The 16,480-nt window shown below is 44.1% G+C and overlaps 1 protein-coding gene across 2 annotated transcripts in view; it reads left to right on the top strand.

Moving 5' to 3' along the window:
* The window catches only part of LOC110488472 (dolichyl-diphosphooligosaccharide--protein glycosyltransferase subunit STT3B), a 95,413-nt gene that overhangs the window by 57,722 nt on the left and 21,211 nt on the right, over positions 1-16,480 (top strand). For both annotated transcript variants that reach the window (XM_036970671.2, XM_090228212.1), the window contains exons 3-4: positions 2,427-2,714; positions 10,596-10,661. In XM_036970671.2, the coding sequence (XP_036826566.1) occupies positions 2,427-2,714; positions 10,596-10,661 (354 nt within the window). The remainder of the gene's footprint in view (positions 1-2,426; positions 2,715-10,595; positions 10,662-16,480) is intronic.

Below are 16,480 nucleotides of genomic sequence, written 5' to 3'. Positions count from 1 at the left end.
AGTTGAAAGAAGTGTTCTTTATAAGTTGAGACATTTCTATATGCAATCCTGTGTGAAAGCAGAGTTTTGATAGTTGTCACTAACAAAGAGGATCCCAGCTGCTACTATATTTCTCTGCTGCTGATATTAAGAACATGCTTGGCTGTAAAACCGGAGTAGCCTACCTGGCATGGTTGACAAATGAATTGTGGGAAAGTGGCCTCCATTCGCTATTCAAGTGCATACGGCTAACAACTCATTTTGACCCTGTTCCTGCACATTTGATGGGCCATTCAATATCTAAACAAATGTTACATATTAGTAAAGACAAGAAAATGTAGACTCGTTTGATTGGGTGAAAACATGATCACTTGATGAGAGAACGTGTGCAACCTGAGGCAAGGAACAGAGCGCAAACTTTTTTTAGCTACTTTCTCAAATAAACAATCGACTATAGTCGCACCATGCAGCCCATGTGTTTTTGATTTCTAAGACATTCTAAGGGTTTGTCTCATTCCCACCTAAAGTTGCCAAATAACTCTAAATCTAGCGTATAGGATCTGTTTCAAATAATCACTTTTGTGCTCAACATAGCCACTTCATATGCACACTCTCTAGCTGACACAGGGGAAAAAGTATCCTTTCTGTTTTTATTCTTCTTACTATAAAATAATAGCACTGGATTTAAGCATAAATGAACAAGCATGGAGCATAGGCCAGAGAACATAGTTGGTCGACTCGTATTCTGTTCTTCCGTAGAAAAAAAATCTTCAGACTGTTTGTTTCTTTAGACCTGCCTAAAATAAATAATGGCTGCAGTGTTGTGCTGTTTATTAGACTTTTTCAAATGTATATGTTCCATGTGTGTGGCGGCCTGGAGATGCTCAACGTGTCTGTTAGTTACCGTAAGACTGGAAGTCAATTGCATGACAATAACCGGCTGATAGTTTCATGACTGCCACAGCCCCTATGCATGACAAATCCCCGGAAGGAATAACTGAGTTACATTACAATCTCCTAATGATTTGGATCATGTCGTGCATCTTGACAATATCAAATGGAATCCATTCCGTGCAGTTGGTGAAGCTCACCCAAGGGTTTCCTGACTTTCGCAGGCATTCCAGAACCACTTCAACACCTGAATAGTGTGTCACTCTGCCTTTTTCTTCAGTGGTATTCAACAACAACAAAAAACATTTTCGCTAGTCTGCAGTAATTGTAGCACCTCTCCGAGTCTCCGAACAGGGATCCTAAGCAGTGTGCCGCGCCCCACCTCTGTCTCCTTTATCCCACCCCGCCATCATCAGCTCGCCTTCTCTCCCCTCTTCAGTCGGCTTCAAATGAGTCTTGACAGCCCTCATTAATTGTGTATGATAACACAGGTCCCCCTTTTGCACATGATGGGTCACACCGTTTGGAGAGGGAGGAGCAGGTCTCGGTAAATGTCGTCAGTGAGTGCCTCTCTGCGGATCCCTTGTCTTTTCTCTCCCACTCTCAAGGGGGATATCTGCCAGCCGCTCCCTCTCCAGAGTCGTAGATAAGATTTTGAGGGCTGAATAAATGTGACACTGCTTAACCATAGGGCTCTGTCAAGCCAATAAACTGCCCTTTGTTACTGTAGAGAAATGGACCAGGCACATTTTTTTACGCTGACGGGCCTAAATGTGACGCTATATGTGGGGTGGGGTGGGGGGGGGGCGGGGGGGTGCAGACTACAGAGAGCCCAGCATCTGTTCTGGGGGCAACCAAACAGTGATTACTTCAGCGTTTGTTTTAACCGAAGTAGAGTTAGCCGAGGCTCTAGCTCAATCTCCAGGTCAGGGAAACTGGGTTGGATGATTTGGGAGAGAGGTGCAATAAGACTATGGTCGATAAAGTTTAGCACGCCTAGGCTACGACTAGCTAATTAAAAACGAGAAGCACGTCAGGCAGAGACGAGCCAAAGTCCGCTGGACTTGTCTCTGCCTGGCGTATAGCATACATCAGGGCATCACTCACACTTAGACACAGCCCCTCTGACTTCAGAAAGGTTTCACACGAGCCTAATTAGGCCCGGGTCTCATGAGTTTATAGGCAGAGAGCTGTAAGCTTTGAACTGGGCAATTAGTCAGTATTTCGGTGGAGAAGATCGCCTTACCTGGTTTTCCCAATTGTAAATCCAGAGCAGATTCAATTAACTTGACTCACTCTTGTGGTATTTCAAGCATGTGGATGCAGCAAGCCAACACTTACTTGACGTATCACTCTCCTGCCTGACCTGTGGAGTTCCAACTAACTGCTCGATGGATAAGTTACAGTACATTATGGTTGATTTTAAAAGTTTATTCCCAGTGTGTTGTCTTATCCTGGATATAAAATGCAAGTATCCCATCCATATGCGTGAAGGTGCCATAAATGTTCCATTACAGCCCCTCTTATCTTGTCTCTCTCTCTCTCTCTCTCTCTAGGTATATCCAGGTTTGATGGTCACCGCAGGCCTTATACACTACGTACTGAACCTGCTCCACTTGACGGTGCACATCCGGGATGTGTGCGTCTTCCTGGCGCCCGTGTTCAGTGGCCTGACATCCATCTCCACCTTTCTGCTGACGCGGGAACTGTGGAACCAGGGGGCGGGGCTTCTGGCTGCCTGCTTTATCGCCATTGTTCCCGGGTACATCTCCCGCTCGGTGGCCGGCTCCTTTGACAACGAGGGCATTGCCATCTTCGCCCTCCAGTTCACCTACTACCTTTGGGTAAGCCTGCCTCTTCCGGTTTGAACTTCCATCCTTTAGAAACCCCTTTGAGATCCTTTATGGCTGTGGGTGTTTCTCAATATGGGTACTACCGTGTGCCCCACTCTCATGCTCTCTGAGGCTGTTCTCTTGAGTACGTTCTTGTGAGGACGACAGTGTGGAGAATGCGTAAAACATTGCATTTGAGATGCACTCGCACTCCCCATACTGTATTACCTCACGCTGCTCCGCCCCGTTCACTGAGCATTTTTTCCCAGCCAGGGCAATGGCAATAGAGGAGATATACACAAAGCAAACGTTTGACTTCAATACTATCAGTTAGCTAGCTATATGTGAATCATAATAATGTAACTAACCAGATTAACAGGCAAAAAATGTCCTAAAACGAATTATGCAAGGTTGATTCTTCGTGGGTAACTAGCTAGCTATTGACTTGCAATCTACACACACTACAGTAGGTATTGTAGACAGATAAGCATCCCAAAAAGCATCCCAAAATTCACACAGCATGTATTAACATATCAAGATAAATATATGAGATGTGAATAGGCAACATTTCATTCCAAAGTCGGAGTGTATTTTCTCTCGCTTTCAGCTCAAATAATGGCCACCATTAATTTCCCAAAAATGTTGCGTAATTTGACGTGGTTACGTCATATTTGTTTCAAAATATGTACAAACGGAGTGCGCATTCGTGAAGCGTGCTCCGTTTCACCTACTTTGATTTGGACTCGTACTCTGACTAAATTTGCGTGCTCGGAGAAAGATAGTATGCATTTAGAGAAACGTCCTACATTTAGCGGTCGGTTTCCCAGGCACAGATTAAGCCTAGTCCTGGACTATAAAAAACAAGTTCAATGGAGGATCTCCATAATAAATATGTTTTTAGTCCAGAACTAGGCTACATCTGTGTCTGGGAAAACTGTCTCTTGATGTTTCTCAGTGTGTTTTTCGATTTTGTATACCCATGGCCCATTTGATGTGAAGAGGGACGTTCTATTTGACAAGATTTGCAGTCAATGCGCTAATAGCTGCTTTGGCGTGGTTAAATTATTGCTACACTGTGAACCTTCACTCAGTCTCCTGACTGTCTGGTTTCAGTCGCTGCCGGTGATCTTAAAAATACAGAGATATTTAAGGTTGGAGGTGAAATGCATTTATTTACCATACTTGAACAGTCCATTCACTTGAACAGTAACCCCTTTTTTTATTTTCTCTCATCACCCAAAAAACTGCCCTGATAGGCTTAGCGGAATGTCGGAGAATATGACCAGACATTGGATAAGCTAACGTACACGAGGTGAAAGGATTATGAGCACAATGGCTTAAGACACCATGGAAATGGACCATCTGCTGTAGGAGGATTCTAGGCAAAAGAATCTCCCATATTCACATTATTTGCCCTCAGTGCATGTCCTCTCCCTTCAATCACAATATAGTCACAGCCTCACACACACCGCTCTACTCCCTCCCACATTTTGTACATTATGCTCCCTGATGACTTGAGGCCGAGGCAGGTGCGTGCAACTTATACCCACAGATTAAATTGAAGTGCATTGTAAATGGGCAAATTCGGCATTAATCAGCATTTGTTTCCCCCCCTTATCAAAGTCGACCTTGGCAGGGGGCGCCTGGCTCCCCATCAGTTCCCTCGATTAATTTCACTCGGGTGGCATTTAAGCCTCTCCAGACAAGCTGAGAATCGTAAGGATCCCCTCCACACCAAGTCATCCTCAAGGATTTTTCAGGGTTAAAACTGAACAGCGCTCCTAACAAACGGGGAGCGACTTTTTATTTATTTTAATTTTTTCCTTCCCTCCTCCCAAGGACACACCGGCATTCACTCAGGTAAATGTGGCGCGTGCTCTCTCCCACCATGCTTCACTTGTTTTTTTTGTCACCAGTGGCAAGCTCTGCAGGACTCTGTGTGTTGTTCCTGAACTTCTCCGTCTCTGCATTTATCAGTCAGTAGATTTCTTTCAGCTTGACACTTGACCAACGAAGTACGGACATATTGAACTCCCGAGGGGACTTAAGACCCCAAAGGTTGCTTCCATGTCATGCCTCTGGAGTGTCACGTTAACTCAAGCGAGTGTGACTGAGCTGACAACTCCACTTGGTTTGAAGAGCCTCGGCTTTCATCAACCAGCCACACACCCTGGAGTTGTGCCACAGAGAACCTCCCACATTATTGGTGTGATTGTCAGTCATGACTGGCTCCTGACCCAGGGGGGCTCCACCACTGTTGTGATATGAAACGCAGACAGACAATGTATAATTTGCTCAATATTTATTAGTTTGCTCAATATTATGCATTTACTTGCGTACTGCTAAAACGCTACTGGGGACATTGTCTTTTTAATGCTAGTATGATTTACTTGGGAACCTGCAGTGTCTGCTTGTGATGAAGTGTTTTCCTTGTCATAAGCCGCCTTCTCTGTCATAATTTCACAATGATTAGATACGGATCATTTTTCTATTTGGTTTAGGCAGAGCTTTTGCATCTGCAGTGTCTTAAGGGCTTTTAATTGTCATTTCACATGGACCACGTCTGTCTTTAAAACGAACCAACACGACAAGTGCATCCCAAATGGCATCCTACTTCCTATATAGTGCACTTTTGTTAACCAGAGCCCTATGGGCCCTGGGCAAAAGTAGTGCGCACTATAGGGAATAGGGTGCCATGATTTGGAATGCAGACAATGAGTGTTCCAAGTGGCCCCCACCGGCAAGAGCCCCGAAAAAACTATCATCCTGGCTACGCGTCACTGCTTTCCATTATAAGTCTCATTTACCCACTTTTATCTTAGTGCTTTCACCCTCTCTCTCTTTCTCTTTAGCCGATCCCTCCTCGCAGGCTGAAATAGGAGCCTCTCCCAGGCTTCTTCTCCAATCTTCATTATCCCTCTCCTTCATTTTATCTGCTAATAACCCATTCAACTCCAGCTGCTTAATCTGCCCCCCCCCCCTCCCTCCCTAATCTATAATTGAATCCTCTCGCACCCCAGAGACCTGCCCCTTTTAACACTAGCACTCCCCGCTACCCTCCCCTAACCCCTCTCCACTGTGCTTACATTGTTGTCACACTAATTTCACAGTTTCTCCAGGCTCACATTTAATTAGCCCCGCCTGTATCGCTGTGTGAGGGAAGTAAACGAGAGATGTATTTGAACATGAGCGATCACATGGCCGTGTGAGGAGTAGAGACGTATTTCGACCTGACATGCAAATGCTCTGCGTGGTAGTCTCGGGCCCTGGTAGGTTCTATGCTAGCTCCCTTTTAATTGTCTGTGGCACTGAGAAGGCTAAAAAAAGGCTTCTAGTGTTCCTCAGTTGCCTACATCTTTATCAGTTCCCTCAATATTACCTGTGAGGAGATGTGTAGTTTCACACTTGGGTCAAAACCAGATGGCGCCTCGTCGGCGCGTGACATGGTAACTGTTTTGGGTTGGTTTTAAAAATCGATGGGAGGATGGAGGCTTTCGCTGGTCGGCTGAGGCTCTGGTGGGTATTCGGAACCATGCCTGCTTTCCCCCGCTGATCAATCAATCCTCGTCAGCAGGTCAAGTGACTGTAATGTGTCTCTCAGACGGCGTTCGATAAAACAGTCTGTGCCCCCACCTGCCCTGCACCCCTTCCATCACTTTCCCACAGTGTCATGAAAGGTAAAATGGGGCTATCTGTCAGACATGGTCCCTTTTTTAATGTGTTGACTCAGGCTGTGGGATGAGACCAGGTATCCAGAAGTCCCGGCTAGTGTGTCAGGAGCAGACTAATATGCTAGGTAGCCCTCTCTTTAAACACTAGCAAGGCCACTTGGCTTGAGTCAATAACAGGGTGCATTCTCAGAGCATGGGCAGACCAGCTGGCAAGTGTCTTCACGGACATTTTCAATCTCTCCTTGTCCCAGTCTGTAATCCCAACATGTTTCAAACTGGCCACCATTGGCCACCCTCATCCACGTCGACGGGGCTGTAGTGGAGTGACTTTTCCCCTTCAGGAGGCTGAAAAGATTTGGCATGGGCCCTCAGATCCTAAGTTGTACAGCTGCACCATCGAGAGCACCTTAACTGGCCGAATCACCGCTTGATATGGCAAATGCACCGCCCTTTAACTCAAAGCGCTACAGAGGGTGTTACGGACGGATCAGTAAATCACTCCCGGTCATCCAGTACCTCCATCAGGCGGTATCAGAGGAAGGTCTGATACATTGCCAAAGACTTCAGCCATCCAAGCCATAAGACTGTTCACTCTGCTACTGTCCGGCAAACGGTACTGGTGCATCAACTCTCGGACCAACAGGCTCCAAGACGGCTTCTTACTCCAAGCCAGAAGACCGCTAAAGAGTTAATTACAGTGCCTTCAAAGTATTCACACCCCCTTGATTTTTTTTTTTGTGCACATTTTGTTAGCCTGAATTGGAAATGGAATACATCTTGATTATTTTTGTGGGGGGGTCCACTGGACTACACACACTACCTGCTGTTAGTGACATTTTTACAAATGAATTACATTTGAAACACCAAGTCAATTAGTATTCAATCCCTTTATGTCAAGCCTAAATAAGTTCAGGAGTAAGAATTTGCTTCCAATGCCTCGCAAAGAAGGGTACCTGTTAGTAGATGGGTAAAAATGTAATATCCCTTTGAGCACAGCAAAGTTATTAAATTACACTTTGGAGGGTGTATCGATACACCCAGTCACTACAAAGATACAGTCGTCCTTCCTAACTCTGTTGCCAGAGAGGGAAGGCAACCGCTCAGGGATTTCACCATGGTGAATTTAGAACAGAGTTTAATAATGGCTGTGATGGGACAAAACTGAGGATGGATTAACATTGTAGTTACTCCACAATACTAACCTAATTGAGTGAAAAGAATGACTCCTGTACACAATAAAATATTCCAAAACATGCATCCTGTTTGCAACAAGTCAGTAAAGTAATACTACAAAAAAATGTGGCAAAGCAATACATTTTGTCTTGCATACAAAGTGTTATGTTTTGGACAAATCCGTTACAACACATTACTGAGTACCACTCTCCATATGTGACCGACCTACTTAATTTGGTCTTATGTAGCAAAATTTGAAATTGTGTTAATTACATTTGATAAAAGTGGAGACCGAGCTACACAATTGTATATTATACACGGCATTTGAGGAACAATGGGAAAGTAATTTTGCATTGAAAGTTGATAACTTGTAACCTCACTTTTAAGAAAATGGTCTTTGAATGTTTTGGTAAACCTACTGGAGAGCTCTTCGGTCTACACCCATTTAGCATCGTTCACACCCTCTTAAGCTTTAGCCCCACCCATCTCTTTAAGGGTTGATCTGACTGCCCTAACAGCAGTCAAAGCACCCAAGCTAACTTGTGGGGGAATAATCTATTTAATCAATTTTGACTTCAGGCTGAAACATAGGAATATGTCAATGGGTATTAATACTTTCTGAAGGCACTGTAATTGATTACCCAGACTATCTGCATTGTGACCCAATCTTGAACTGACTCTGCACACTCGCAAGTGCATATACAGTATAACACTCACACAATACACTGACACGCTCACAAACTCTCACACTACATACACACACTTTCACACTCATATGCTGCTGCTACTCTGTATTTTACTCATCTATCCTGATGCCTCGTCATTTTACCCTGCCTTTATGTAGATATCTACATATATACTTATTTTACACCATAATTTGCAAATAAATTCATTAAAAATCCTACAATGTAATTTTCTGGATTTTTTTTTTCTCATTTTGTCTGTCATAGTTGAAGTGTACCTATGATGATAAATTACAAGCCTCATCTTTTTAAGTGGGAGAACTTGCACAATTGGTGGCTGACTAAATACTTTTTTGCCCCACTGTATAAACTCCAGTCGTACTTTATCAAAAGCTTTTTCAAAATCAGCTATGAAAACCAGGCCTGGTGTTCCTGATATTTCATAGTATTCTATTGTTTCCATTACTTGTCTTTTATTATCTCCAATGTATTGTCCATGTAAAAAAAAAAAACTGTCTGATTAGGAGGAATAATATCTGACAATATTTTTTAAATTCTATGTGGCAAGCATTTTGCTAGGATTTTTTGCATCACAACACTGAAGTGTAAGAGGCCCCCACTTTTTTAAAATGGACTGGATCTTTATATATACACCACTTGGGTCCTGTTTCAAGTGAGAATGTCCTTGTGTGTTCAATAATCTACCATTTTATATAGGAGTTGTTAAAACATGCTAATAATGGTCCTCTGAGTATATCAAAAAATGTTTGGTGTACTTACACGGGTATGCCATCCAGCCCCGGAGTTTTCCCAGCCTTAAAGGCTTTAATTCCATCAAGAAGTTCCTCCTCTGGAATTTGGCCTTCACATGAGTCTTTCTGTACAGATGTTAATTTTACATTATTATTAGGAAAGAAATCCATACAATTCGCTTGGGTTAGTGGAGATGGAGGAGACAAACGAAAACATATCCTTAAAGTACTTCCTCTTTCAAATTACATTCAGTGACTCATGCGTGACTACAAATCTACATACAATAGCCCATAATGACAAAGTGAAAATTACTTTTTTTTTTTTTACAAATGTATTACAAATGAACAGGAACCTTATTTACATAGGTATTCAGACCCTTTCTATGAGACTCAAAATTGAGCTCAGGTGCATCCTGTTTCCATTGAGCATCCCTGATGTTTCTACAACTTGATTGGAAGCCACCTGTGGTAAATTCAATTGATTGGAAATGATTTGGAAAGGCACACACCTGACTATAAGATCCAACAGTTGACTGTGCATATTAGTGCAAAAATCAAGCCATGAGGTTGAAGGAATTGTCTGTAGAGCTCAGAGACAGGATTGTGCCGAGGCACAGATCTGAGGAATGGTACCAAAATATTTCTGCAGCGTTGAAGGTCCTCAAGAACACAGTGGCCTCTATCATTCTTAAACGGAAGAGGTTTGGAGCCACCAAGACTATTCCTAGAGTTGGCTGCCCAGCCAAACTGAGCAATTGGGGTAGAAGGGCCTTGGTCAGGGAGTTAACCAAAAACCCAATGGTCACTGAGTTCCTTTGTGGAGATGGTTGTCCTTCAGGAAGGTTTTCCCATCTCTGCAGCACTCTACAAATCAGGCCCATGACAACCCGCTTGGCGTTTGCCAAATGGCACCAAGACTGTCAGACCATGAGAAACTAGTTTCTCTCGTCTGATGAAACCAAGATTGAACTCTTTGGCCTGAATGCCAAGCGTCACGTCTGGAAGAAACCTGGCACCAGCCCTATAGTGATGCATGGTATTGGCAGCATGCTGTGGGGATGTTTTTCAGCAGCAGGGACTGGGAGATTAGTCAGGATTGAGGGAAAGATCAATGGAGCAAAGTACAGAGATCCTTGATGAAAACAACCTGCTCAGGACCTCAGATTGGGGCGAAGGTTCACCTTCCAACAGGACAAAGACCCTTTAGCACACAGCCAAGACAAAGTAGTACGAGGCTTCGGGACAAGTCTCAATGTCCTTGAGTGGCTCAGCCAGAGCCCGGACTTGAATCTGATGGAACATCTCTGGAGAGACCTGAAAATTGCTGTGTAGCGACACACCCATCCAACCTGACAGAGCTTGAGAGGATCTGCACAGAAGAATGGGAGAAACTCCCCAAATACAGGTGTGCCAAGTTTGTAGCTTCATACCCACGAAGACTCCAGGCTGTAATTGCTGCATAAAGGTGCTTCCACAAAGTACTGAATAAAGGGTCTGAATACTTATGTAAATATAACTTTTCAGTGTTTTGAGACATTTGCAAACATTTCTAAACTGTTTTTTGCTTTGTCAGTTTACTAGTCCTTAACCGTTTGTCTGTTCTCTCCCTCATAGGTGAAGTCGATCAAAACCGGCTCGGTGTTCTGGTCCATTGGCTGCTGCCTCTCCTACTTCTACATGGTGAGTGTCCAAAGAGCCTTAATTGTTAGTCGGAAACACACAAACAGTGTCATTGATTTACATTAACGTAGCATCCCATCTCTGGGAATTGGAAGTCATGATTACATTAAGATAGCGTTGAGTACGATCGTAGACGCTGCTCGTTACCGCTTTTGACATGAAAATGGAGTCTGCACCGGCGCGTTAAACCTTTTGGTCGATGGAGAGAGAGAAGAGAAACTGCGCCAACTGCCTCCCAGACAGGTCTCTTTTGTGTACGATTGGTGATGTTGAGTGCCTGCAATTATCTTCTGCTTCCAGCATCTTCAGTTAAATCTCCCCTCAGCTCGGGAAGAGACAGATGTCAAATGAAATGGATTATAGACATCCAGCTCCCATCGATCATGTCGAGGCCCAGCATCCAAGCTCCGCAGGAAGAGAGAAGGGGAAAGCCACAAGCCACTAATGACCACATTTGAAAAGAGATGAGAGCGGGGAGATTTTCTACAGCGAGAAACCACACCAATTTTTATAAGCCCCTCTCGTTCTCTCTCGCTCCTCAAAGATCTGGAGTGAGACTATTTCGACCTTCCCCTCCATACGGTTCTGAGTAGAGGGAGTACAGCTACGACCGGAAGTTACTTTTTTTTGTAGCTTGTTAGAATCATTAACATGGCAGGCTAGGAAAATATTTACGGTTACGGTAAGCTAAAATGCTATCATAACCTTTTACAAAAATTAACTTCCGGTTGTAGGTGTACTCCCTCTAGTCACAACCCCGCTCTACCCTCCCACCAACAGGGTTTGCAGGGTTTGTTGGTGAGACGACAAGCCCAACTTTTTCACACTCTCACTACCCTCTTGGGCCTCCATACTCAACTAGCGAACCGGAACCGGACCCAGAAGAGGGTCAATACGGACCGCGGCTTCAACACCTGGTATCATATAAACAGAAGACGTGGAACAATATGTATAATTGCAAAAAATGAGCTTTTAAAACAGCAAATTGTCTGCTTAATGTGTTCAACTGTGTGAAATCTGGCTTTAAAACTAACATTTTCCCCCCGCCAACAAGAGGGGTGTGAACAGTTTCGGGGGTGGGGGTTTGTTAGTACGCCAATTTTTAAATGACATTATTCATCTGGACCTTTGCCACCTTGGAAATTTGTATGACCCGACCTTTTCAAATAATACTTGATAGTAGTACCAAGCTGCAATATCTACCCCCTCCATCGTTTCTCCCCTCCCACTGTTGATTTTAAGGATACTCACTCATCCATGAGGCTTAATTGAACATGACACATTTGCAATGCCCAGTGAGAAATTCCCTGCTCAGCTCTGTCATCAGGCCAGGGAGGGAGAGGGGAAGCTCAGTTGAAACGTCATGATGGACAAGACCTGCGAAAACCCCTACTGTGAGAGCTGCGTGACGTTCCCTCTCATGTCTCCCGGGAGAGATCGTGTTTTCCCTAAGTTCCTGTGACGACTGCCTCCTACCCTGCCAGAACCTCCCTTTCTCCCTCTCCAACCACGAGCATCATGGGAGCACTTCTGAAGTTCTTTTCACTCATAAAGTATTTATGAGGCATTCTCAGCAGCACAACTCAGCTCTTCAGGTGATTATTGCAAGACGTACTGCTTTCTGGAGGTTATTATTAGAAGTCGAGCGATAAAATCACAACTCGAGGCCCTTTTTCTATACAGTGAAGAAACCTATGCAGAGCTTTGCAGTGGTTTACCTACCTACCCGGGCCCCACCTGACTTTCAACAAGACAACTTTCTCCCACAAATAACATTCTTTCTCAGTTGAGGCTCCAGTCCCAGCTTATATCCTTCACTCATGTTATCTGATACCCCCTTAGGTGACCAACAGCATCTCAGGTTATTCTGTTTCCCGCATTCTACCCCCCCCCCCCCCGCAGAGGTCCCTGAGCCTCTTTATGCCGCCTTCTGAGGCAATCGAATTTAGCCCCGTAGCAAGACCCCTATGCCCTTTTATCACTGCAATACCCTCCATCCCCCTATGCTGCTTGATAGAAATAAGACCAGTGGAGCGTGAGTAAAGGAGAATGGCTAAAGTCGAATGGTGTCTGGTTCTTTGCTGACCCCATTATGACAGCAGTTAGACCTGTCCATTAGGGTCACAGGGCCAAATGCTACCTTGAGATGCACTTGTTGTAGTACATGTACTAACAGGTTAGCGTTGGGCCCATAGGAAGCCCTAACATAGTGTAACAGCCCTTCCTCCTCGTTGTATTGTAACAAACTGCTCGTCCACCTGGTTGTATTGTAACATACTGAGAAAGTTATTCCTCATTGAATTGTAAGGGACTCTTCTCGAAGGACAACTGCCCTTCTCAGAAATCCTGTCAGAACATGGCATGAAAGCCTTACAAGGATGTCACTCAGATGTTTCAATACACCCAGATGATATGAGGATGTGGCCTTTTTTGTGATAAGTGAAGTTTCCAGCTAAAAGTTGAACTATATCGATAAGTACATTATAAACTCAGTAAAAAGAAGCGTCCCTTTTTCAGGACCCTGTCTTTCAAAGATAATTTGTAGAAATCCAAATAACTTCACAGATCTTCATTGTAAAGGGTTTGAACACTGTTTCCCATGCTTGTTCAATGAACCATAAACAATTAATGAACATACACTTGTGGAACGGTCATTAAGACACTAACAACTTACAGACGGTAGGCAATTAAGGTCACAGTTGAGAAAAGTTAGGGCCCTAAAGAGGCCTTTTTACTGACTCTGGAAAAACACAAAAAGAAAGATGCCCAGGGTCCCTGCTCATCTGTGTGAACAAGCCTTAGGCATGCTGCAAGGAGACATGAGGACTGCAGATGTGGCCAGGGCAATAAATTGTAACGTACTGTGAGACGCCTAAGACAGCGCTACAGAGAGACAGGATGGACAGCTGATCTTCCTCGCAGTGGCAGATCACGTGTAACAACACCTGCACAGGATCGGTACATCCGAACATCACACTTGCGGGACAGGTACAGGATGGCAACAACTGCCCGAGTTACACTAGGAATGCACAATCCCTCCATCAGTGCTCAGACTGTCTGCAATAGGCTGAGAGAGGCTGGACTGAGGGCTTGTAGGCCTGTTGTATAAGGCAGACATCACCGGCAACAACGTTGCCTATGGGCACAAACCCGCTGTCGCTGGACCAGACAGGACTGGCAAAAAGTGCTCTTCGCTGACTAGTTGCAATTTTGTCTCACCAGGGGTGATGGTCGGATTTGCTTTTATCGTCGAAGGAATGAGCGTTACATCGAAGCCTGTACTCTGGAGCGGGATTGATTTGGAGGTGGACGGTCCGTCATGGTCTGGGGCAGTGTGCCACAGCATCATCGGACTGAGCTTGTTGTCATAACAGGCAATCTCAACGCCGTGCATTACAGGGAAGACATCCTCCTCCCTCATGTGGTACCCTTCCTGCAGGCTCATCCTGACATGACCCTCATGACAATCCCACCAGCCATACTGCTTGCTCTGTGTGTGATTTCCTGCAAGACAGGAATGTCAGTGTTCTGCCATGGCCAGTGAAGAGCCCGGATCTCAATCCCATTGAGCACGTCTGGGACCTGTTGGACCAGAGGGTGAGGGCTAGGGCCATTCCCCTCAAATGTCCGGGAACTTGCAGATGCCTTGGTGGAAGTGTGGGTCAACATGTCACAGCAAGAACTGGCAAATGTGGTGTGGTGCAGTCCATGAGGAGGAGATGCACTTGATGCAGCTGTTGGCCACACCAGATACTTACTTTTGATTTGACTTGTTCAGTTTGTCTGTTGAAATTTATGTTCATACAAATATTTACACATTTTTGTTTGCTGAAAATATTTCCAGTTGACAGTGCGGAAGTTTAGTTTTTGCTGAGTTTATTTACTCTAACAGGCATATTGATAGTGTATGCACCAGCTCTTTCAGCTACCTCAGTCTCTTAGCTTCGTGGTGCACCGATCCCTTTAGCAGGATCATTTCCGTCAACATCCGCTGAATTGCAAAGCACCAAATTCAAATGAAATTACTAAAAATATTTAATTTTCATGAAATCACAAGTGCAATATAGCAAAACATAGCTTATCTCGTTGTAAATCCACCTGGCGTGTCAGATATATATTTTTTTTTAAAGGCGAAAGCAAACCAAGCGTTTATGTAAGGACATCTCGCTCAGCAGACAAAACATTACAAACAGCTAGCATCAAAGTAGATTGGTCAGAAGAGCAATAAAATGAATCGCTTACTTTTGATGATCTTCGGATGTTTGCACTCACGAGACTCCCAGTTACAAATGTTCCTTTTGTTCCATAAAAAATATTTTTATATCCAAAATACCTCCATTTGGTTGGCGTGTTATGTTCAGAAATCCACAGGCTCAAGCGGTCACGACGGGGCAGACAAATTCCAAATAGTATCCGTAAAGTTCGTAGAAACATGTCAGTTTTTAAAAAATCAATCCTCAGGTTGTTTTTACAATAAATAATTGATAATATTTAGACCCTAGCTTTTTCAATAGGAGAGAGAGGGAGAGCGAGAAAATGTCTGCTCCAAGCTGCTCGCGCATGTAAAACTCTGGCACCCAGCCATCCACCATCCAGTGATGTGATATTTCTCGCTCATTTTTCAGAATAAAAGCCTCAAACTGTCTAAAGACTGTTCGGACCATGTGGAAGCCATAGGAAAAGGAGCCTGGTTGATATCCCTTTAAATGGAGGGAAGGCATGCAATGGAACAGGGAGCTTTCAAAATAGAAGGCACTTCCTCTTTGGATTTTCCTCAGGTTTTCGTCTGCAATATCAGTTCTGTTATACTCACAGACAATATTTTGACAGTTTTGGAAACTTTAGTGTTTTCTATCCTAATCTGACAATTAGATGCATATTCTGGGCCTGAGAAGTTTCATTTGGGTACGTTATTCATCCCAACATCAAAATACTGCCCCCTACACTCAAGAAGTTAACAGACTTTTTTGGTAGTAAACAAGATATTTTGTGCTTGGTGGTGCAGAGATTTCAGTCTGAGTGAAGAGTTGGTTCAAGCTTTGTGTTTGATATGGCTCGGTGACTCCAGAAGATTGCTCGTTGCTTATTCAACCCTCAAAATCATGTGGGGGCAGTAACACACACACACACACACACACAACAATGAGGTCATTAGCAGTACATGTGTGAGATGTTTGGTCAAATTACACTTTGTGGCTGGGAGGCTGCGTCAAGCGACCCTCGCACATTGATACTAACCTCACTCTCTCCTCACTGATACCCCCCCAGCAGTCCCTCTGCGTCAGCGTTGTTTTCAATGAACAACCTCTTCTCACAGAGAACCACTGCGGCTGTGTCATCACAGAAAAGTAGCTCAAAATGGGAGTCGTCTCCGTATTCATTCAGGTTAGGCTTCAACTGCACCTAATTTAGCTCTCACCATCTGAAGCTAAAGATGTAAATGGCTGAAAAGATAATTTCGCTTAACCACTCCTGAACAAACTTGAGTCTCTCTCTCTCCCCCCCGCAATTAGCAGTAATTGCAAAACATATTTTTTATCGTAGATGAGTGATTTGTGAATGAAATGTGTGATTGTGTGGCTAAGCAGGTGTGTGTGAGTACTTTCTCTCTCCGACTGCTCTGCACATCCTACGTACTGGAGTTGATGTTTTTTTGTAGAGTATTTTATAGGCCCCTTGTTTCACGTTCCAAGTCAGACAAAGTGTCGACGCATCATTTCATGGAGCTTTTAAAGTTATTGATGCATTTTTACCTTGCGGTCATAGTGTTTAAACATGATTGCATTGGTTTTCTATTGGTCCACTGCGTATTCCCATGC

This window comes from Oncorhynchus mykiss, chromosome 30, assembly GCF_057628025.1.
Source record: "Oncorhynchus mykiss isolate SJ-2025 chromosome 30, ASM5762802v1, whole genome shotgun sequence".
NCBI lineage: Eukaryota > Metazoa > Chordata > Actinopteri > Salmoniformes > Salmonidae > Oncorhynchus > Oncorhynchus mykiss.
This window is presented reverse-complemented; position numbering and strand designations above follow the sequence as displayed.